The 25940-nt window shown below is 30.0% G+C and overlaps 4 protein-coding genes across 4 annotated transcripts; 2 read left to right on the forward strand and 2 right to left on the reverse strand.

The window, feature by feature from the left end:
- The first annotated feature begins 1412 nt into the window (after positions 1-1412).
- On the forward strand, positions 1413-3558 carry LOC107030692 (exocyst complex component EXO70H1-like). Its single transcript, XM_015231959.1, has one exon. The coding sequence runs from the start codon at positions 1528-1530 to the stop codon at positions 3442-3444; it is 1917 nt and encodes a 638-aa protein (XP_015087445.1). The 5' UTR covers positions 1413-1527; the 3' UTR covers positions 3445-3558.
- A 1515-nt stretch (positions 3559-5073) lies between these two features.
- LOC107029892 (putative F-box/FBD/LRR-repeat protein At5g56810) lies at positions 5074-6588 on the forward strand. The gene has a single exon (XM_015231334.2). The coding sequence runs from the start codon at positions 5074-5076 to the stop codon at positions 6586-6588; it is 1515 nt and encodes a 504-aa protein (XP_015086820.2).
- A 7217-nt stretch (positions 6589-13805) lies between these two features.
- Positions 13806-15839, reverse strand: LOC107030657 (exocyst complex component EXO70H1-like). The gene has a single exon (XM_015231930.2). It carries the CDS (start codon positions 15755-15757, stop codon positions 13847-13849), a length of 1911 nt encoding a protein of 636 aa, XP_015087416.1. The 5' UTR covers positions 15758-15839; the 3' UTR covers positions 13806-13846.
- A 4558-nt stretch (positions 15840-20397) lies between these two features.
- LOC107029237 (probable pectate lyase 4) lies at positions 20398-25519 on the reverse strand. The gene is made up of 5 exons (XM_015230609.2): positions 25128-25519; positions 23167-23518; positions 22876-23086; positions 22672-22740; positions 20398-20916 (listed from the first exon to the last, which is right to left on the reverse strand). The coding sequence occupies exons 1-5, from the start codon at positions 25354-25356 to the stop codon at positions 20698-20700; spliced, it is 1080 nt and encodes a 359-aa protein (XP_015086095.1). The 5' UTR covers positions 25357-25519; the 3' UTR covers positions 20398-20697.
- Positions 25520-25940: the final 421 nt, after the last annotated feature.

Raw genomic sequence — 25940 nt, forward strand, 5'->3', positions numbered from 1 at the left:
TTGAATAAATCTTATCAAATTTTTAACTTTAAAAGTTAGTTAAATTAATTCTAAAAAATGAAACGTGATCGATAACTATTTTGAAACAAACAAATTAGTAGTTAGTTTAATTGTGAAGTATTTCATTTGGTCTGATGATTTGTTGAAAATGACATGTTTGAACTATGGCGCAATAGGGTAGAACTATTGGGTCTATATAAAATATGCTAATTATATAGTCAATAATTGAGAATATATATTAATGATGAGATCACCCCTCCCATCACTAACCTAATTAAACACCCTTAATGACCAATTAAATAAAATAATTATGTAGCAAAAGGAAACAAGTGAGAAAATTTAAGGAAATAACTAGAAGGGTGTGCTAATTAGTAATGAGGTAAGCAATTTCATATGAAGTTTAGTTGTGCTTTCACTTTCAATGACACATATTTTGTGTTAGGTCCTATTTATGGAAGAATATTAAACATTATAATTGCATGGGAGAAGTTAAGTATTGAAAATATTCTTAAATTTAGTGCGAATTATTAGTTTTATGACAGTTTTAAAAATACTAATTTACTTAATCAACTGAATTTGAATATATCCCTAATCTTATCACATTAGTGAAATACATTCCAAAATTCTCGCTAAATTTAGGGGTATATTCAACATTTCTCTCAGCTTTTTATCAAAAATTTCACGCTCCTATAACAATTTGAGACACTTGCAATATCGTGTGGCAGATCGAGCGTGTCTTAAAATTTAATTAATTAAGTAAAAAAGTATTTTTAAGACTAACAATACATAAAAAAAAAAAAAAACTAAGTAACTAACTATTCATGTTAAGTTGATGTGTTTTTTCGATACTTGTCTCTAATGAGCATACCCTTTAGAAAAGTCAAATATATTTATATTGTTTTTGTCTGGTGACACACTTTTTTTTTAATTCATTAAAAAAATCATCTTTTTATGATTGGTAATAATTTGGACCTAATTTATATTCATTATTTTTCATTTTACCCTAATGAAATAAGTATTTTAGACCACAGTTCTCGAAAGATTATTTCTTTCTAAAATTTAATATCAAGTCAAATAATATCATATATATCGAGACAGATAATATAATAATGAGTAACATAAAAATCATACTATAATTCATAGGGGTTTATTTATATACCATAGTTTAGGTGTCAAATCGAACATTGTTACACAATTTTTGTTTCATAAGCAACATAAAAACCATAGTCTAAAATTGGAATAATTCAAAACTTCTTGTTATTGAAGGAACGTGTGAATAATAGTAGTAAAGACTTTTTTTAATCATCAATTTTGCATCTATTGTTGACTCCTAAAACTCCAATACAATTTGTGCGCTCTATAAATATTCCATTTAACACCTATCAAAACCCATCAAAAAAACATCAATCATTTTACTCTACTCTTCATTTATACATCCAAAAACTATAAACCAAAATTTTTTGATTATTTCGCTATCGCAATAACAAAATCCACTCAATTATTTCTCAAAAAGATAACACGAAAATCATGCCGAGAAAAGGAATGAGAACACTGAATTGGTTTTCACCAAAACACAATTCAGCAACTGATGTTAATTCTCCATCTACTTCACAATTCTCATCTCCTTCCCGATTCGCCTTTTCGCCATCCAGGCCGAGTTTTTCTGAAGCAGTGATTGATCGAACGATCGAGATGGCTGAGCAGATGATCACGAAATGGGATCCTGATACTACCACCTTCGCGAAGGTGACTTCTCTGTTCTATGAAAATCGAAAAGAAGCTAAGGATTTCATTAAATATGTGAATAATCTACATAAGGCTATGCATTTTCATGCTAGTGAGAATTCCAGATCTGATAAGCTTGTTCGTGCTCAATCGTTGATGCAAATCGCGATGAAACGACTGCAGAAGGAGTTTTATCAGATTTTATCAATTAACAGAGCACTTTTGGATCCTGAATCTATATCCACTGTGTCTTCACGTACTTCGATAAGTACTCGATCGAGTACCTCTGAATTTAACGTTGAAGATGATGATGATAATCGTGTTGCAATTGCTGGTGAATCTATTAATGAAGTTGAGGATATCTCTAATGTTGTAATGGCGGATTTGAGATTGATAGCAGAGTGTATGATTTCTTCTGGATATACAAAAGAGTGCTTGCAGATTTACAAAGTTATACGTAAATCGATTATCGATGAAGGGATTTATAGAGTCGGTGTTGAGAAATTGAGTTCTTCGCAAGTTCATAAAATGGATTGGGAAGTTATGGATATGAAGATTAAGGATTGGCTTAATGCGGTGGATGTAGTTATGAAAACATTGTTCGATGGAGAGAAGATTCTCTGCGATCACGTTTTTGTTTCAAGTGATGCAATTAGAGAATCGTGTTTTACTGAAATTTCAAAAGATGGAGCTATGATTCTGTTTAGCTTTCCAGAAATTGTGGCGAAAAACAGTAAGAAGTCGCCAGAAAAAGTATTCCGTATGCTTGATATGTACAATTCCATCGTCGAGCACTGGACAGAGATTGAAACTACATTCGAATCTGCTATCCGATCTCAAGCGATGACGTCTCTCGTTAAGCTTGGTGAGTCTATAAGGATGGCTTTGGCTGAATTTGAAACCGCTCTTCAAAAGGAATCGTCTAAGACCACAGTTGCCGGCGGTGGAATCCATGCTCTCACTATTGACGCAATGAATTACATCATTCTACTTGCCGATTACAGCTACGTACTCTCTGACATCCTTGGCGAGTCTCCTCCTCCGGCTAAAAGTTCATTGCCTGAATCATATTTCGGTATGGCTGATTCCGATGAGTCTCCAGCACCGGCAATCTCACTCCGATTTGTTTGGTTAATTCTCATTCTTCTCTGCAAACTCGACGGCAAAGCAAAGCACTACAAGGACGTTTCACTCGCGTACCTCTTCTTAGCAAACAATCTCCGATACATCGTCGTAAAAGTCCGTTCATCGAATCTCAAGTACTTGCTAGGTGAAAATTGGATATCAAAACAAGAGCGAAAAATCAAAAAGTTTGCCTCCAATTATGAACAACTAGGATGGAGCCACGTAATCCAATCTCTACCGCGAGAACCAAACGCCTCAATTACTCCACAACAAGTGAAAGAAATATTCAAGAGATTCAATTCATCATTCGAGCAAGTTCATCGGAAGCAATCTCTCTACGTCGTACCAAATAGTAAGCTCCGAGATGATTTGAAAGTGTCGATTGCAAGGAAAATACTTCCGGTGTATAGAGAGTTTTACAATATACATAAAAATACGATAGCAAAAGAGAGATATTCGAGTCATGTGATCAAATATTCTCCGGAAGATTTAGCACATTATTTGTCCGATTTATTTTTTGGACCGATTGAATTGGGAAGTTCATCGTCAGTTGAGTCATCCCCATCACGTACAATACCATCACAACTGCAGTGAAATTTTTTTTAGAGTAATTGTTTATTTTTCTTTCTTATCTCAGATGTAATTTATACGTATGATATATACTTGAAATACGATTCATATAAAAAAGTGTATACATTTGTACAAGTACTTTTTATGTGTTTAAATCAGATGATATATGAGGATGTTAAAATAAAAACAAATATAAGATTGAAGATATATTATTGTTGTACTCCAAAACTCTTAACAAACTTGTTTTTTTGGTAGGTTCCAAATTGGTAGTCTTGTTTTAGAGTAATATACACTAAATGTCAATTTCGAACGGAAAGTAAAGCTTTAAAAATAATTGTGGTCCTAATAAATTTGTATAAGATGGAAGGTCTTTTTAACATTGATCTTATATTTACATATGTTTCTATTCTTAACAATGTTTATAAAAAGATTATATATACCTTAAGAATTTTCTCAAATATTTAATTGTGAATTCAATTGGAATTTTAAAATGTTTGTAAGAATAAATTTATAAATTTAAAATCATAAAAAAGAAAATTCATGATGTAAATGTTAACCAGTGTTATTGTTTTACATTGAAAAATTATGTCCATATAAACCACTTCTACGAAATCAAACTAAAATGTATATATATATTCTTTACTCATTTGCAACTTGCAAGTCTATGGTCCATTTTTGGATGCTCGATATATATATATATAAAGAGCTATCGATATATATATATATAAAGAGCTAAAGTAACTTCTTCTTTTTTTCTCGATTACATATCATCTTACATGAAAATTATACATTATTGTTGACTTTTTCATATATATATTTTTAAAATAAAAACAAAAATATAAGATTGAAGATATATTATTGTTGAACTCAAAATCTCCAACATCCTTATACATGATAAGCAATCATCATTATTGTTGACTTTTTCATAACATTTTTTATTGATCTAATAAACAACTTGTATACACATATATATCTCAAGAGAAAAGAAATAAATACCAAAAAGTCAAAACACACAAAGTATTTTAAATATATTAAACTTAAATACATTGAATTAAGACATTATCATATCTTATAAGAAACAGAAAAACTAAAACACTATTGTTATAATATAAAATAAATATAATAGCAAATATATGAATAATTTAACTCAATATTATTAAACGCACGTGTGAATAATAAGACTTTAATAATAATAATAATAATAATTCAAACTCCTCATTAATCCTACGTGTCACGCGTGAGACTCAATCACTCGTTTTTTAATTTTTTTTTAATATTGCCTTTTTTTATAATATGCCTAGTATAAGTAATATTTATGGGACTAATAAATAAAATATTCAAATTAATACAAATATCAGATATCGAGTAGAAATTAACACAATAATAGATATCAAGTAGGAAAAGGTTTTGTCTAGTTATCTCCTAATTGGAATGTGACNATGCCTAGTATAAGTAATATTTATGGGACTAATAAATAAAATATTCAAATTAATACAAATATCATATATCGAGTAGAAATTAACACAATAATAGATATCAAGTAGGAAAAGGTTTTGTCTAGTTATCTCCTAATTGGAATGTGATTACTAAAATTCTTATTCTATAAATTCATCCTTCTAGAGAATATTTGTGTAATAGTAACAATTTTACATCATGTCAATAAGTGATAAATTCTGTGAATTTATCATTCACAAAATATTTTCCTACCTAAGTTATGAAGATGCAGCCAATTCAAGTCTTATATCTAAAATATGGCAACAAGCATGGTTGACTCAACCTAATTTGAAGTTCAAAGTTGAGTATGGCAAAGGAAATAATAATAGAAAAATAGTTGAGAAAATTATGGAGAGATATAAGGATGAAAAATATCCAATTGACAAGTTTGAACTTGATATTACATCTTCTCCTTATCATCATGCACTTGCTTTTCCTCGAATTGATAACTGGCTCGACACTGCTCTTCAGAATGGTGTAAAAGATGTGGTATGTGAAGTTAATGTTCCTTCATACCCATTCCCTATTTCCGCATTCTTGATATCAAAATCTTTAAGAGAATTGGTTCTAACGGGTTGTGATATAATGAGTCTTTTGTTATCTACTAGTCCTATGAATTGTCATTCTTTGAGAAAGCTTTCTTTGTGTGATGTTCGTTTAGATCACCACGTTCTTCAGACTCTACTTAATTGTTGCCCCTTGATTTCCGATTTGGAGATTAAGAATTGTTCTTTATTGACAAAGATTGAGTTGAGGAATCTACAAAACATCAAGTCGTTTCATATTTCACCAACTGATGAAACCCTAAGTGTTAAAATTCAAGCACCATCTCTAGAGCACTTGTCGATTTTCGAGCAAATTGTTGCATTTGATATCATTGAATGTCAAAATCTAAAATCTTTAGAACTATCACTTTTGTCCATATCTCAAGAATCTCTCGAGAACCTTATTTATACATCCCAAAACCTCGAGAGCTTGATATTATATTACGTTTCTGGAGAGTTAAATGAAAGATTCAACATTCGTAGTAGTCCATCCCTAAAGGTTTTGAGGATTGAGGGTTGTAACGACATAGGGGAGATTGATGCTTCGAATTTGGTATCGTTTGAGTATGATGGAGATGGAATTCCCGATCTTAAAATTGTAAACGAGTCTCTTCAACTGAAGAAATCGCAAGCATGTCTTAGTTGTTACAGTAATTCTACTGACGTGGAATGGTTTTGTAAGATGAAGAAGTTTCTATCAAACTTGACCTCTTGGTCTCAAGTTTCCCTTCATATCGGTGAATGCAATGACATTAACTTGATAGATTTGGAGTCACACCCTAGGGTTGCTATCCCTAAAGTGCTTGTTTTAGATATATATATGAGATATATTGATGTAAGCACGTGTACTAATTTTGTGGATGCTTTGCTATGGAGTTGTCATCCCAAGATACTTAACCTAGTTTCCTCGATTGAAACAATTATATGTTTCTTGGATCGTTTAACGTACCTGAAGAATTCGAGTCATTCTACTTTTGATGGAAGCGTGTTTTGGCATAGTTATCGATTAAAAGAAGTAAAAGCTTTCAAATATATCGCGGAAAATGAGCATGTTGAAGTTGATAGAGAAGATTTGGCTATGATGACACGAACTGAGATGAGTAAATCTTTTTTCCTATTAGATTGGTGATGTAGTTAATTTAAATTGAATGTACTTATTAATTCATGTTTTTTTAATTAAAACTTAATTAATTGCTGCCTTAATTACTTTAATCTTATTGTATAAGCACATTAGAAGTTATAGAGTTATGCTCGTTTCAAGTGGTTAATTATTGAAATTATATTCTTGTTTTGCTTGTAATGTTACTTCCATAGTCTCCATTTCTTTAACAAGATAAATGTCGCAGAAATGATGATGTTTAGGTGAATGTGTAAACATAATAGGAGAAATAAAAGAATGTAAATGAGAGTGAATGTTATGAATGTTTAGATGAATGTGTAAATATAATAGGAGAAATAAGAATGTAAACAATGGTGATTGTTACATATATGATGAATGTGCAAATATAATAGGAGAAATAAGAATGTAAACAATGGTGAATGTTACATATATGGTGAATGTTACGTATATGATGAATGTGTAAATATAATAGGAGAAATAAGAATGTAAACGATGGTGAATGTTATGTATATAATGAATGTTTAGATGAATGTGTGAAAATACTATGAGAGATAAGAATAGAAAGGATATGAGTGATCTCACATATGATGATTGTCGGCTTACCAATTTTTTTTTATTCTATAAAGATGTAATGTATTTTTTAATATTTTACAATAATGTAAAATACTCATACTACGTTATCCTAAAGTTATATGTATTTATATTTGTAACTCTCATTCTAGAATATATATACGTGTGAAATAATGAAAACAACGTACATCATATTCTTAAATGAAAGTCTATTAAAAACATTTTCAACAAGCAAATTTTTCACTAGCTAGTCATCATTGCATAGTCGAAAATTATATCCTGAAATAACATTAATCATGTATATAAATAATTTTCTTGGTAAACGAAAATAATATATTAATAGAAACTAATATCTATTATTAGAGGGGTATGTCATGACAATTTTTCGACCTTAGAAAGTGTGTTTCTATTTTATTTGCTTCCACCTTATTAAATATAAACATACTGAAATTGTTCATTCTACATAAAAAAATTTGCTTGTTATATATATATATAATTTTTAAATTAAAAATAATTGAACACCTGAAATAAAATTTCTGAATTCGTCACTGATCATGATACTAATAATAGGTTCTTTTCTTTCTCGATGTGAGAACTCGAATGATTAGACCTCATTCTTGAATAAAAATTTCTTTTTACGTTTGTACTCTTTTGTTAAAAAGATCTTTTTTTTTGTTAAGATTTATTTTTAACAAATTTGGTCAAAAGAGATTTAAAAAAAGTATTTTTATTGATCAAATCCTTATAATGTAAGCCTATGATTCTATGGATTGATATTTGATGACTATCTAAAAATTATTTTAAATTGAATAAAGTTACTCGGTTGCTTTTTTTTCCTCCTAAACAAAAAAAAAAAAATTAAAAATTCAAAAGATCTCTTTTGTTTTTTCTTACTTTTTTTAGAATATACATACGTATGAATAACTTTCAATTTGATATACATCATATTCTTGAATATGTAATTTTTTGAGATGGTATAATATGATTTAAAATTTAAAAAAAAAAAGAAACTTAAAAGATCTTTTTTGTTTTTTCTTACTAGTTCTAGAATATACATACGTATGAATAACTTTCAATTTGATATACATCATATTCTTGAATATGTAATTTTTTGAGATGGTATAATATGATTTAAAATTTTAAAAAAAATGAAATTTAAAAGATCTCTTTTGTTTTTTCTTACTTGTTCTAGAATATACATACGTATGAATAACTTTTAATTGATATACATCATATTCTTGAATATGTAATTTTTTGAGATGGTATAATATGATTTAAATTTTTTTTTTAAAAAATGAAATTTAAAAGATCTCTTTTGTTTTTTCTTACTAGTTCTAGAATATACATACGTATGAATAACTTTCAATTGATATACATCATATTCTTGAATATGTAATTTTTTGAGATGGTATAATATAATTTAAAATTTAAAAAAAAAACATGTTTTAAACTACTATTTCTTCTGTTCACAAGAAGGACGTTTTTGTTGTTATTTACAAAACATTTAATTATTTTTTGACAAAAAAATCCACAGCTGTATATTTTTTTCTATTGATTGATTTATTTATTATTAGAATAATTTAAAAATGGGAAAGTGATGCGAATAAATAAAATATATACTAATTAATATGGCTATAGTTTGAACTAATTATTATTCACCATTAATTTCAAGGCAAAAGATTACGCGGCCAAGTTTCAGGCATAGAAATTTCTTAGTTTGTATAACTTTTCTATAATATAATTTATATAATTGTTTAAAGTTTAAATGTTTGTGTTTGTATAAATTTGTTATTTCAAGTTTTTATAAAAATAAATACAAGATAGTAACTAATTTATACAATACGAACAAAAATAACTCAATTCTATAAAAACATACGAATTATACAAATATATGCAAATTATATTAGCAAATACACGAATTATACAAATAAGGTCGCCGGCCCATATCAACTTAAACTATATATCGCTACAATTAATTAATATGCAAACTATAAATAAATAGCTCAATTAAATTTATTACAATGACTATTTACAAAATTTCCTATTACAAATATTACAAAATCTTTTAAATTGTAGTCAATCATCAAATTACATCAAAAACAGGAAAATAATTATTTTGATAGGTAATATAATGTAGGTCAGGGCTGTCCACTTATTTCTGTGGTCTTTTTTTTGAAAATAAAATAAAATATTAGTATATAAAATAAAAAATAAAGCCTTTGAAAAATCTCATTCTAGAAAAAGTAAAAGTATTTTTTAACGAATCTTCTTATGCTTCCCTTTCTCGCATTGAACTATTTTAACAATTTGAGTATTCAACTATAATTTCGAATTTATAAATTTGAAATTTTTTAAAATAAAATTATTAATTTTTTAATAAATTTATTTATATAAGCTATAGATTAGCATATATATGCTATTACCATGTATCTCTTCGTGAGTATGAATTAGACGCGAATCAGGATTTGAAGACTAAGGGTGCATGCATCAAATTAAATATGATTTCTAAGTTAAACTCAAAAAAAAAAAAAACTTACAAAATAGTGTTCTAGCTAGATTTGAACCTTGGTCTCGCGAGTGGTTCCTCTGCATTGTACCAGCGGCAAAAGAACACTCCTACACTCATCGTTGGTGCACTGTTAATTATATCCTAGTTTTTATCAGTTTTTCAATATAGATATACATATATACACGTGATTTTATCTGAAGTTATCGGTTGCACGTGCACCCTTACTGATAAAGATGGTCTACTTCTAAGTACGATTGAATAATCATTTGTATGATTAAGTTCAAATATTTAGGTAGTACGTAATAATTTAACTTAAAAAAATATTTTTTCTCTCTTAATTTTTCATTCGATGTTCGATATTCGTATTGTAAATCGATTAAATATGCATTCGCGCTTTATAGAATTCATATATGAAACTAAGCAATATTTTCAACATAATTTTTTTTATTTTCCGAGACTCGAAAATAGTGACTTATTACATAGTTGTATGTGATTGTGGAGACTGAATCTTGATCTAACAACTTTTGGGAATACATAATCCAATCAAAGACCAAGTAGTTACCAAATTTCTCAATAAAATGCCCAAGTGGATTAATTATTAATTGAAATGAAATTAATTGAGTATATTTATTAGTTGACTGACTTGTAATACCCCTATAAAGTAGGAGTACCTTTTTTCTTTCTATTAATAATAACGATAGTGACCAAAACATTGATTCGATAGAATCAAATAATTTTAGGTCTGATTTTATATGTATATTTCAAATCTAGTAAATTTTTATTATCTAAAATTCATAACTCATAAATTTTAAGTCTGAACTAACATTGTTTGTGTTTGTTGAAATTGACCTCTAATTGTGGTCATGTGACACTTTCAAGTTTCTATCACAAAAAATTGATTGATCAAAACGAAATATTGAATAAATTGAAAATAAGAATTAATTATTCGAGCAATACGTATATTTATTGTAAATATTATAAAATGAGAAGAAAGGTGTTACGTTAGAGGTGAACGATGAGATGTGTTCTCTACTAACCACAACTAGATTGGTCCCTTTTTTTTAGACTCAAATTAAATATAATATTAATGAAAGAGATAAATATCGACTCTTGCTTTCACTTGTACGTTTAAATAACCAAAAATGTGGCTATATGTCTATGTATATTAAATTATTTTGTTTACTTTGTTAACATATAGTTGCTATCATTAATATCACAAATTTCAAATTGTTATTGACCTTATTAATGTGGACAAAATTAAGTTTAGTTATAACTTTTTAAGTATCATCAATATGGATATTAATTCTTCAAAGTTGGTGGATTAGCGTTTGAATTAACTCAATACCTTTTTAACACGAGTATAAATTATATGTGAACACCTATAAAATTAATTCTTAAAAAGTATGTAATATATTTGAACTTATAATTTTGCAAATAAAATGAGTATGATCGAGTTTGAGACCGTGGGAAAGGAGAAAAAAAAATATGATACTCTATTTTAATTTTAAAAAAATAAAAAAATTCTAGCTTTGAATCTTGTACTTTGATGGCATTCTAAGACATTAACAAAAGTTCAAAAATGAACTTTCTCCAAATAGGACTTTTGTAAAGGCTTTTTTGTCTCAAAAATTAAAGATCCCACAAATAAAATTATGATGACTTTTATTAGGTTTAGGAGCGGAGGTAGGTGGGTGTTTATGCGTTCGAACGAATTCAGTAATTTTTTTTCATCCTGTATTTATATTTAAAAATTAAGTAAGTAACTTATGAACCACAATAAAAACAAATTGACAATTCAATGATAAGAAAAAAAGGAAATTTACAACCTTAAACTCTTAATACTGACTCCTCCACGTCTGATTAGGTCAAACCAAACTAATAATAATATGATGACTTCTCTTTATATATATGTATGTAATTATAATATCAACTTATATTTAACGTGAATTCATACAAACACTCTTCTTTCATATAACGTAATCTCAAAAAATCATGCAATGGGATCAAAAACTTAGGTTTGAATAATTTTCACTTTTCTTTTGGAATTTATCCCGGAATATAAACGTTTCTACATAGAATTATCATACTTTTCTCAATATAAATTTAAATTCAATTCTAGAAAATACAAAAGAAATAAAGTTGAAGAAAACTTTGTTATTCTCAATCATGACGAAGAAATTAAAATTCAAATGATGAAGAACTTTATATTTACACACTACTTTCATATCACGTAATCTCAAAATTCATGGTTTTAAACATATATATATGTCTTTGTTTGTCATAAATTTTCCACGAATTTTTCTACAACTTGTAAATTTTCCAAGAAGGAAAATAGAAAATAAGTAGACGTTTGTGGACCTTGTGGGCAATATTGACACATGTAAGCAGGGGCGGAGCTAGCTTAGAGAAACGAGATTCAATTGAAATTTTGGAGAAATGACTAGTTATGTAATTAGGAAGTGTACATCGTTGATATGACAGTTTTTTTTTCACTTTGTAAAAAATTACATATATCGTTCTTGTGAGCTAATATAAAATAAGAAAAGGGGATTGGACTCAACCACACAAGAATCGTCCACAATTGTTTGTCAGGGTAAGATCATGCACTTTCTTCAAGAAAAATTTGATAGAAGACGTAATTTGACTTACATACCTACTACAGCAAGAATATCAAAAGTCTGGATAACTTTTCAATTGACATAATACATAGACATGATCCTTAACTTGACATCAGGAGACAACTATGACCGTTAACTTTGGATGACACACAAGTAGACAGTTAAACTTGCATAAAATTAAACAAATAGACACATTCGTCCTACATGTCACCTTACATGGCAATTTTTTGTCCTACGTGTATTATACCATGTAGGACACATGTGCTTACTTGTTCAATTTTATACAAGTTTAAATGTCTACTTGTTCACACCCAAAGTTGAAGGGCATAGTTGTCCGCGGAAGCCAAGTTAGGAGTCATGTTTATGTATTATATCTTTTCAATTAAACAAAATGGAGTAATTATTAAGGGTAAAATTGAAAAAAAATAACTAATTATTTCTTGATTGTTTAAATTGACAATTAATATTGGATATCTATTTTTAGTATACTTGCCAAACATTTGTGGATTGAGAAAGTAAAAAATAAGTGTGTTAGTCCATTAGTTTATCCTTCTTCTAAACCCTAATTCGCGTAACAATGCTCCCATATACTAGAAATGATTTCTAGATTGTGAACAAAGGAGATAGTTACATATTTTGCTTTCACTAATTAAAGAGAAACCCATAAATCTCCATTTTTCACTTAAATACTACCCTAGAAAAATTAAATACATTGTTTCTAAATATATAAAGATATTAGTATGATTTGCCTCTCCAACAATATGATTAAAAAGATACAAATATATAAATGTATTAGTATGATTTGCCAATATTATAACATGATTGTAGACTTGTTGAAATGTGACCATAACAAATATAAAATATAAGTCCTCGGAGGTTTAACCAAACTAAGCCATTATATAAAGTCATTCATCAAAATAATATGTTTTTCTAAAATTTTACAAAACTAGTATAAACGTATTCCACAGTAACGTTTTAGGATATATTTTATTTTTTAAAAGTTGATGGCATCAGATTGATATACGTTACTCACAGTAACGTTTTACTCCTAAAACGTTACTCATAGTAACGTTTTAGGAGTAAAACGTCACTGAAAATAACGTTTTAGGAGTAAAACGCTACTTACAGTAACGTATATCAACCTAATGCTGTTAGTTTTTTAAAAATAAAATATACCCTAAAACGTTACCGTGAAATACGTTTATACTAGTTTTGTAAAATTTTAGAAAAATGTATTACTTTGGTAAATTGTTTTATATAATGGCTTAGTTTGGTTAAAAATTCTAAGTCCAAGACAGCATCATCCTTTCGAGATAAAATCATAAAACCTAATAGTTTTGAATAGAATCCTATATTTATATTTTAAGAAATTTATTCAGTTCATGGAAAAGGAAAAAAAAAATCATTATTCATGAAAAATACTTATATATCATTGTCTTATTCTGAACACATCAACAAATGTTGTGCAATCTATACATATGTAATATGATCTTCATGTATACTACAACTTAATATATAAGATCATAGCATGAAAAAACAAATAAAATATTTTTTTCCTTTATTTATCGCGCTATCGCGATGGAGAAAACTCAAATGATAAACATCTTTCTAATTCAATCGGTCCGAAAAATAAATCAGATAATCGATGTCCTACTTCCTCCGGAGAAAATCTAACCACATGAGCTGAATGTCTCTCTTTTACTATCGTATTTCTATGTTTATTATAGAACTCTCTATAAGTTGGTAGTAGTTTCTCCGTAATGGATATTTTCAACTCATCGCGGAGATTACTATCACTTACCATGCACATTGAATACTTCCGGTGAGCTTGCTCGAATGATGAATTGAATCTCTTGAAAATCTCTTTCACTTCTTGGGGAGTCATTGATGTGTTTGGTTCTCGCGGGAGAGATTCAATGACGTGGCTCCATCCTAACCGTTCGTGGTTTGACGCGAACTGCTTCACCTTTTCTTCGTGTTTTGATACCCATTTTTCACCTAGCAAGTATTTGAGATTCGACGAACGGACTTTTACGATTATGTACCGGAGATTGTTGGCTAAAAAGAGGTACGCGAGGGAAACGTCCTTGTAGTGCTTTGCTTTGCCGTCGAGTTTGCAGAGAAGAATGAGAATCAGCCAAGCGAATCGGAGTGAGATTGCCGGTGCCGGAGAGTCATTGGTTTCGGCTATACCGAAGTATGATTCCGGCAAGGAACCTTTCGCCGGAGGAGGAGATTCAGCAAGGATATCGGGGAGTACGTTGCTGTAATCGGCAAGTAGAGTAACGTAATCCATTACATCGACGGTGAGATGATGGATTCCACCGCCGGCGATCGGTGTTTTTGAAGATTCCTTCTGAAGAACCGTCTCAAACTCAGCTAACGCCGTCCTTATAGACTCGCCGAGCTTGTCGTGTGACGTTAACGCTTGAGATCGGATAACAGATTCTGAATCGGAAGAAAAAATAGCTTCAATTTCCGGCCAGTGTTCAGCTATGGCAGTGTACATATCGAGCAGACGGAACACTTTTTCCGGTGATTTCTTACAATTTTTCGCTACGATTTCCGGGAAGCTAAACAGAATCATGGATCCATCTTTTGAAATTTCAGTAAAACATGATTCTCTTATTGAATCGTTGGACAAAAAAACGTGATCACAGAGAATTCTCTCTCCATTAAACAATACTTTTACAGCTACATCTGCTGCTCGAAGCCAATCTTTAATTTTCAGATCCAAAACTTCCCAATCCATTTTATGAACTTGCGAAGAACTCAGTTTCTCAACACCGAGTCTATAAATCGCTTCATCTATAATCGATTTACGTATAACTTTGTAAATCTTCACACACTCCTTTGCGTATCCAGAAGAAATCATACACTCAGCAATCAATCTCAAATCGGCCATTGCTACATTCGATACATCCTCTACTTCAGAAATCGATTCACCAGCAACAGCTACAATACGATCATCTTCTTCCTCCTCTTCAAACTCGGATAAACTCGAACGAGTTGAAGTTCGAGAAGAAACTGTAGTAATTGATTCAGGATCCAAATGAGCTCGATTCATCGATAGAATCTGGTAAAACTCCTTCTGAAGTCTCTTCATTGCTATTTGCATCAACGATTGAGCACGAACAAGCTTATCAGATTTTGAATTTTCCATAGAATGAAAGTGCATCGCCTTTTGTAGATTAAACACACCCTTGATGAAATCGTTGGCTTCTCCTCTACTCTCGTAGAAAAGAGAAGTAACTTTAGCATAGTTAGTAGTATCAGGATCCCATTTCATGATCATCGGTTCCGCCATCTCGAGTGTCCGATTCATAACTGAATCGGAAAAACTCGGACGAGATGGCGAAAACGAGAAACGTGAAGGGGAAGAGAATAGTGAAGTAGATGGTGAATTAGGACTATCATGAGATTTTGATGAACTTTTTGGTGAACAACAAATTTCTCTCATCCCTATTCGTATACGAGCCATCGATCGATCGATCGATCACTACGAATATATTATCAAATGGTTGATTGTTAAGCTATGATTTTTTATTTTTTATTTTTTTGGAATGAAGAAAGAAGGATTTTAAATGTTTCATGGACACAGGGAAAAGGTATATATAGAAAGAGAAAATAGCAAGCCGTACATTTTGATATACGGGTAAAAAAGTTTCTCACGTAGTTATTTGTTGATTCCATTCACATATATTATCTCCATTTATGTAATACTCTTTGACGTAAATATATACATATTTTTATCTCAATTACTTGATAATTTTTGTTTTTAAGAGTCAGACAGTTTAGGTTTAATAAAAGAATTTGCGTATTTAATATTTAATTTTTTAAAATGAAATTTATATGTTTGTAAATTACGTAAAACGTACTATAACTCACAATAATTAATAATTCAAAAAGTTTAAAAAATTTATGAAAAATTTACAATTAAAAATGTTTGAATCTCGAAATTTGAAAAGTGATAAAATGAAACGAGGGAAGTATCTGATATGTTTGACTAAGCATATTTAATCTTTATCTGCAAATATACATTTTGGATGAACATTTACAAGTTTTTCAAATTTTAATTGTTTCATTAATTATTTAGTTTTATTTCACGTTGAGAGTAATATAAATACAACGTATTTCTTTGATAAAGGAATCAAAAACAGATTTTAATTCATTGAAAAATAAATATATTGAATCACATAGAGTATATTACAGGGAATTAAAATCAGAATTCACTTATAATAACCTAAGGATCAAAAGTGTTTGTTTCATTTATCTCATTTTATATGAGTTAGTTTGACTTGATACAAAATTTTAAAAAAAAATTAAGATTTATCATCAATATTTATATGACTATAAATAAGTAAAATAAATACTTTCCAATTAGATTATTACTTAATATAGCAATATCTCTTTTTAGATCAGCTACAAAAAAGTAGTAAATGATATAAATGGGAACAAAAGAACATTATCTCTTTGATTAATTTTTGAAACTATAGTAAATCAGATCAATTTAAATTAAAAAAAAAAATCTATATGGGACCAAATAGTTTGACATAAATTGGGATTTTATTGGATATAATTATAATAAAAAATAGAAAAGACAAATTTTATGGGCCTTGGGATTTTGGGAGTCAGCAATGGACCGCATGGCTGACACGTGTCAGGCATACAGAATTACTGTGAAATAACGGACCCTTAAAGGTCAACTTAATTGAATTAACTAATTAATTTTCTAATGATAAATGAGGAAATTTTATAAAAAGTACCTAGACCTAATTCAAACAATTAATATTATATTTTTTTAATTAATTGTACGTGCTGCTTTCTTGGAATATGATTAAAAGAAATCCTTATTCCCACACTAAATGATCATGTCTTGATTAACAAGTATTTGAATTATTCATATCCAACTTATTCACGTTTAATTTTATTTTATCTATCAGCTTAGTAATAAAATCAGAACTTTCATTAAAAAGTGTTTAAAAATTAGAGATAACGATAGAAAAAAAATGTACATCAAGTATTATTTACTATATAATATGTATACAAAGAAATATTTAACTTATATACTTCTTTCGTCTATTTTTATTTATCACATTAGGCTTTTCGAAAGTCAATTTAACTAATTCTCAAAGTTAAATGAAATTACATTAATTTTATATTTTAAAAAAAATAAATATTTATAAACTACATGAAAAGTATTATAAATTGTAACTATTTGCATATCAAAATGATGAAAAGTACATCTTGAAATATCAATTAAAATTTTTATAGTTTAGCTCTAAAAAATAAAAAATATGACAAATAATAATAAACAGAAGGAATACACAATAGATTTTTCTCACATTTCAAATGAGTTATTTTTTTTAAAAAAAAAAATTAAGGTAAAGTCAAGTTGTGTAAATGGGAACGAGAGAATATAATATGATTAGAAACGTAATTTAGAGGTGGAGTTATTATCTTTTATTTAATAATAATAAAAATAAAAATAAAAATATAAGTAAAATATTATTTCATTGAAAAAGTATAAGACTATTAGCCAATTACTCGACTTGACTTTTTCAATATATTTTGATAAAATTGGATGATAGACGTATATCTCATTAATTGAGATTCATTTAATTATCACATGGTCAAAATTTTGATTAAATAATTTATTTTTTGCTGTAATTTCAAAGTATATAATAATAATATATATATAGGACAATATTTAATAATAAATAAATATTATTGTCACATTGTCAGATACAAATAAAGAATAATATTCAATTGAATGGTTATGATCATGATGCCATTTAGTAAAACATTAAACTCATGCAATTGATGTTCAAAATTCAATTTATCTTCTTTTTAATTGGAGTGTGATTTACTTTGTATATTTATCAATGAAATAATGGAATAAATGAAGGATTAGAATAGATTATTAGTAGATATTAAAGTAGTCTTTGCTTCGATTTTAATAATTATTTTTTTTCTTCATTTTGGTTATCTTTGATTATAATAAATCAGCCTAATTATGTGAATCTTGATAAGCATATAATTAGTTAATTACTATTATTGGAACAGAAAGATTTGTTAAATCTTATTTTGTCTTTTAATCTGAAAAAGGAAAAGTCAATATAATTGACCGTCCCCAGCGTAAGCCAATATCTAAGTCAATACAAAATTATATTTTTCTTATTTTCTTTATTAAAACAAGTCATGAACATTGACTAATAAATTATATGAAAAGTGTAACTATTTATTACTATCATGATACAAAGAAGCAGTAAGGTCGGTTTATATTTATTAAAACAAGTCATGAACATTGACTAATAAATTATATGAAAAGTGTAACGATTTATTACTATCATGGTACGAAAAAGCAGTAAGGTCGGTTTATATTTACTAAAACAAGTCATGAACATTGACTAATAAATTATATGAAAAGTGTAACTATTTATTACTATCATGGTACGAAGAAGCAGTAAGGTCGATTTATATTTATTTTTTAAAATTTATTTAGAATTATATTAAATATACTGTTATTATAATTTATGATATACCCTTAGATTATTACAAGTGCAGGAGATTACAAGACGTTTCATAATGAATTTATGTAAATTAATATTTTCTAATTAAATCAGATCATTCAAGTATTAACTCGAAATCGTTATAGCATGAGAAATTATAAATCCACCTCTAATTATAAGATTGATAAGTTAGTTGAAAATGACAATTAACTAATTACTCTCCAAAGTTTAAATACATTAATATAATTTTTTTTAAAAAAGAGTTATATTACCATGGATTATAACGAATGAACAAAATTTTATCGAACGAATTCTACTCATTCATCATAAAATATTTGATATGATAAAAAGACTAAACCATTCAAAATAATTTTTCATGATTTTGGTCTTTAAATTTGTGAATTTAGAACATGACATGTCAATTTAATTATGAGTATTATTGGCCATAAATTCGAAGAGACTTTTTTTAGCGAAAGTCCAGTCCCTCCAACTCAATCAATATCAACAAGATGTCCTGATCGCTTAGGCTTGTTTTTTTTTTTAATTATAAATAGAGTATTAAGCAGTGCTGGTCAAACAAATAGGTGAAAAATGTACTCTCCAAACTTTTTGTAAACAAATCTTATTAAAAAAATATCCTCAAATATACCTAAATAACTTCAAATTTCTCATAAAAATCAATTTCAAAATTCAAACTCAAATTTTTAAAATTTCCACCTAACCTCCAAGCCAAACTTTTAGTTAAACTTTTTAGTTTAAAGTATAAGACTCTCAAATCAAAAATTTGCCATTCAAAATTTTCTTGTATTAGCAAATGCCAAACTTTCTTTTTACCCACTATTTTATAGCTACATGATAATCCCTAAATCGAGTATCGAGTAGTTCTACGATAAGTTGGACTAACAAATGAATAAATTAACGAGATCATATTTTCATAAGCTAATTTTTTCACTGTCATAAAATTTAAAAAACTAATTTAAAGAGTACCCTACCTATGAAAGAATTGAAGAACAAGTCAGTCAACCATTTAATGTGTTATTTCCCTAACTCAATTAATTCCTACACCACTTGAGGATTGTAATATATTGAAAACTTCATGTTTTTTTGGCAAAAGTCATTTGATAAGATTTGTTCAATTATTTGGTTTAGATATTTGAAATTTTCTTGTAAAAGACCTAACCAAGAGGTATATTGTGCACATGATATTGTGAAATTGTCAACTTATTAATGCAACCATTTAATCATGGGAATCATGTAATGTACAAGCATTGCAATGCATGGTACAACAACAATACAAAGCATGAATTATTCAAAATAAATATTGTTTAACCATAGACTAACAATCAAAACTCTAGGTAACTTTTCTCTTTTAAGTCATGCTAAGTAAAATAACGATATTTGAATCAGCTTACACACACCTTAACTATTTATATTTGTTATCTCCCACCAACCCACGAAGGCGCATTATAGACTATATGGCTTCATGTTACCACATCTCATTTAATGTACTAGGTCCAAAATCTATATTATGTGTATTTATTTGGTATTGTTTAAAAACACATACAAGGTCCAAGCTAACACCGGTAACAAGTGATATCAAGGCTTGAACTGATGAGAAGAAACCACCTTCTATTAGTTGTTGGATTTGAGCTTTGATCTTGCCACCAACTTCATTGAGTAAACAAATTGGTTAAGGTTCATACCAAAAGAGGCTAGAAGCATGAGAAATTTTAGGAATTTTTCTTACTTCAATGATTGTAGTTTACGCCAACATATATAATGACAACAATAGACGAGATGATAGCAACAACAAATCGATGATAAACGACGTTGTAGTAGTATATGCTCACACGTTTAAGCTACCGTCTCTGTTCATTTACGTTATCCTAAACAGCTGGAGAAAGGCTGATCAATTTGGCCGCGGAATACACTGCCATCCTGTACAATGTTGAAGGTAGTGTTTGAGATCATCGCTGGGACGTTCAACAGTCCAGGTTTGGTAGAACTCAGATGGATTGAAGACGTTATTTTCGCTGCAAGTAGACAATAAACCAGCCTGAGTTCCACAAACAAACAAGTCATCTTCAGATTTAATGCTACCAGTACATGCTTCTTCCTTATCAGCTGCCTGTAGGATGACATAAAGAGCCAGTTAGGTAGTGAAAGAGACTAAGAGATCATTAAAGGTTAGCAATTTCAGAGTTGATGGTACATAAGCAAAGAAAATTTCAAACATCAATAAGTTGTTGTTTAGAATATATGCGACAAAGACGCTTTAGAAGTGCACCCACAGGTGTGGCATAGTGGTCAACTAAGTGCGTGAGAACCATGAGTTCTTCGTTTAAATCCAAGCAAAGACAAAAAGAAAAAACACTACATGATTTCTCCTCATATGTTCCTAGTCTTGGTGGATAAAGGTGACATATATCCCGTGGATTTAGTCAAGGTGTGTTCAAGTTGGCTTGGACACCATGGTTATCAAAAAAAAGACGCCTTAAAAGTTCCGTGAGCTTTCCTTACATGACTTCCACTTCCATTAATAATTTTGATACAAATATGAAGCATCTAGGCCCCTAATAAGGGCCGAAAGGGTGTTCTATACAACTGGCTGATAGAGACTGGATAACCACCACAAAGCCATGTGCCATATATTGAAAAAGGGGAGAATGAAATGCCTCTTTCTCTAACTGTCCCACTTTGACATTATGGAGGGAGGCATTGAAACGAAGAAAAACACACGTATAACTAAATGCATATACGGAACTACGAAAGACAAATTTAAAGGAAGATTGATATGGAACAGGAAGTTTTCAGCTCAAATAGAGATGATCAGCTTGATCACTAATTCTTTCAAATGGAAAAGCCAGCAAAAAAATTGTTTTACAAAGGACATGCAATTGATCCTTCAATTAGGCTGTTGGTTCAATTGTTAAATATGATAATAAAATTGGTATGGAATGAGCTCAACGTTGGATTTTCTCAACTTACATCAAGTTCTTTTTCTCCAAATTTGACGACCAACCATAGTCCATAAGCATAGAAGTCCACTAGAAAAGAAGCAGTGATGAAGGAGAAGAAAGAGGGACAATTGTCCCGGACAAGTTTATTCTGAGCTAGTCCAAAAACTAATATAAATATAACTAAAGAATAAGGTGTCCAAGTCAGCTTGCGCGCACCTCGACTAATTCCATAGGGTACCTATTTATCCCTATGAATGCTTCCTCTATAAATGAAATAAAGGTAAGTCTAGGGTACGAACATGGCTCAATAGTGTCTACACAAAGCCCCTCTCTTCTTCGCTCTAAGTCTAAGGGGCAAACTGACCAGGCACATCAAGCACCTCTAAGATGGGTAGCATAAATGGGGGTGTTTCCAATTGCCAGAAAGAGCAGGAAAATCTCAAAAAGTTGTGCCATCCCAAAGACTCATTGGAACCAAAGACGCTTCATCATTACAATTCATTCCCGGAGAAGCGCACACATGCTACCTTCTGTGGAATGAACCTACGAAACCTCAATCTCAACGTCAAAATCTCTGTTTTTTTTTATCATAATCACGAACAGACGGAATAGTTTTATTGAAAGTTAACCCATTTTCCTACTATAACACTCAAACAACAAGGATTGACACCACGGGCTATACTTTGTGATTCCATACAGGCACAGTTTACATGAAGCACAATTACTTATAGATTAGAATATAGATTGACAATTACATTTGCAATTTTGGATTTAAAGGTTAAGGCTGCTCAAATTTGCTGTGCAATTCAAGTTGCTGTTTAAGAGAACGAATTGGTAAATTTTTGCATTAAAGAAAAACATAGATAATTATCACATAGTTTTGGAAGCAAAATAAATACTCCTAAGTATTTTAGTAGATTTACCTTCTCTGTTAGATATTTGAAGGCCACCTTTTTTTGTCCAGCTTCATATATATTGCATTGTGAATATATCTGACACGGGAGATAATTAAGTCATCAATAATAGCAGCATGGACAAATATTACTGAATTTACACAACGCTATATCCCTGCCCTTCAAAAAGACGAGGGAGAAAGAGAGGAAGATGTTGCTAAAAAGCAGTACTACCTGTGATTCTACACTAGCGCAAACAGCATAAATTCCCCAGTTCCTAGTGTAGTTATTGTACAAATGTACTTTGGCAAACCTAACACGAGGATGCCGCTGTCTAGTTCCGTCAAAAAAACAATGGTGAATGGTGACCCTCATACATCTGTCACCACAATTAGAAGAATCTCCTCCAATAAGCATTGTTTTATCATGTTTTGAAAAGTGACACCTGGTTGCAAATACAACATTCAAGATAAGAAAAATATTGATGTCATAACAAAGATATCTGATAATGCTGATTCAGCTGACCTAGAAACAGTAATATCTGTGCTCTCTTTTGTGATGTCAATTAAACCATCGTCATAGTCGCTAAGGCTACAACGATCTATCCAAATATGCCTCGATTTTGGTTTAATCTGAATGCCATCAACATCATGTCCTCTACCTCCCTCAAACTCTAGATTGCATATAATAACATGTTCACATTCTTTCAACCTCAACCCTTTCCCAGTGAGTTTGATTTTTTGGCCTCGCCCGTCAATAGTTTTGAAAGAGGACACACTCAAATGAGAACGGAGCTCAATAGTCCCTGAAACTTCAAAGACGATCCACAAAGGTTCTTTTTTACGACATCCATCTCGAAGTGATCCTGGCCCATCATCTACAATAATATGAGAATGATAAGTCCAATAGTATTATGAGAGGCACAGAACAATCTAAGATAATCACATAAGTGGGGTCTGGGGAGGGGAGGGGAGTGTACGCAGACCTTACCCCTATCTTGGGAGGTAGAGAGGCTGTTTGACACTCGGCTCAAGGAAAGACGTGGGACAGAAAACATGAAAGATAAGGACGGTAAGAGTAAAAGCAGAGAGGAATCTGCTCATGTTCATAAGCAGGCAATAATGCTGTTAGCTGGCTTTGGGGAAAAGAATTTCCATCTTAATACACATCATCCTAACAAAGGGAAAGCCAAAAGATTTCGTTCATATCCATTATCTGGTTTTTTAAAAGAAATGGTATAGAATGACAAGTAATTAATTAACTGGACTTTGACTGCACATGTGCAAGGATCGCGATACTTGAATGAGGCCAGGGATGAATCAAAACATTAATCTTTATTGGTGATACCTCCTATTTTTTATGAAAAGAATGGATCTTTTTCTCGAAAGATCAGAAATAAGAGTATTAAGATGCGTGTAAGCACATTAGATTTGCAAACTCAATTGATCCAATCTAGAGTACAACCTATTCAGACAGTACCACAGATAGGAAAACTTATGAGCAAACGAAAAGGAAGGATAGATATGTTGTCCAATAATAAGGCATAAGTAATTAAAGTTGTCTCAGAAAACCTTATATGAATTTATGCATATTCACCGGTCTGTAAGTGTGACAATATGATGAAAAAGGGATGAATAAATCTAAAATGGGAAGTTGCCTTGAATGAATCTACTAGTACAACGCAAACTTAGCTACTTCATCAAAAATCAATGCATATTTAGCTAAGAATAACACACAATAAAGACAATGGTCCATATAGACGATAACAAGAAGTCCAGATTAAACAACTCTCGGGTAAAAATGTGAGATACAGAATCACCTGATTTGCCTTAATAGGAAATCTTTTAGCATTACTGAAGCGGACATGAATATACGACAAATGGTGATAAGAGAGCATTCTAATAGCTAATCAGAACTAATTTAGTATCAAGACATATAATTGATCGATCAGACGAAGTTTTTATCAAGGTAGAACAACTTAAAGAAGAGGAAAGCTAGTCCATGCTGTGTCAAACCAATTCAAAAGATTTCTCTCAACCAGCCAAACGACTTACGAACAACATCAAAATCCAAAAGCAAACACTTTTCGCTGCATTTTCGAAAGACAAGAAAAATCCTGCCCTTCCCAACTCAAGATAGCACACATAGATGTAATTTACAGCAACAAATCCAAACAAGTTAGAGTCAGCTATATGAGTCCTCTCTATTACATTTTAAGGTCAAGCATTGTGTAACTTACAACAACAATTATACTTCAATCCAAAACAAGTTAGAGTCCGCTATACGAATCCTCGCTATCCCATTATAGGTCAAAGCATAGTATAACTTACAAACTACACCTCAATCTCAAATCAAACAAGTTGGTGTCATCTATCACTATTCCATTAAACCCCAAAACATAAAAATAACACACACACCCATTACAACAACCAATTTCAACACATACCCAAAAGAAGATATGAAATTAAAATTAGAATTAAACTAACCATTAAGATTAAGAACTTGATAAACATGACCATCGAGACCACCAATGGAAGAACCACCAAAACCCTCAGCTTGACCAGCAAGACCACGCAAATTTGAATCAACATTAGCATAAGGCAAAGCTATACCCATCTGGGTATTTTGGGTTTGTTGTGTAGGTAAAAAAAATGGGGGACCTTGTTGATTATGATGATGTTTACTGTGAGAGAAACGGCCATGGTGGTTCCCCATTTAATGCACTATTACTGTCACTAGTAACTCATAGTATTGATTATTATGATGTTTAACGCCAAAAAGATTGAAACTTTTTTTTCCATTAAAACTCTCACTTTCTTTCTTGTCTCTCTATCATTCTTGAAACTGAAACTTTGCCGACACTCTTTTTTGTTCTACACCTCAAAAATTAATCGCGTAGCGAGCTCGACTCAAAAGATAAATATTTTATTTTTATTTATAAGGAATTTGAAATTTGAAAGCTCCGATATAAAAGTTTGAAATTTAAATTATTAAGTCACCCCGAAGGATACGAAGAGAGTATATTTTGAAGGTGTTGATTCTCGATATACTTCACACACTTTGAGTATTATTCATATAAAAGTTAATCTTATACTCTTTCTATTCACTTTTACTCGTAATTTATTTTTAAAAAATAAATTTTTGTTTTTACTTACGTATCAAGAGAAGGTAAAAGAAAATTTATATTTTACAGTTAACATTAGATACTATTCTTCGAATCTTTTTTCATGATCTAATACTAAACATTATTTAGTAGAGATAGTATAATAAAAATACGTATATTAATAAATTTTTTAACA

The sequence above is a fragment of the Solanum pennellii genome, chromosome 9 (assembly GCF_001406875.1).
Source record: "Solanum pennellii chromosome 9, SPENNV200".
Taxonomy (NCBI): Eukaryota; Viridiplantae; Streptophyta; class Magnoliopsida; order Solanales; family Solanaceae; genus Solanum; species Solanum pennellii.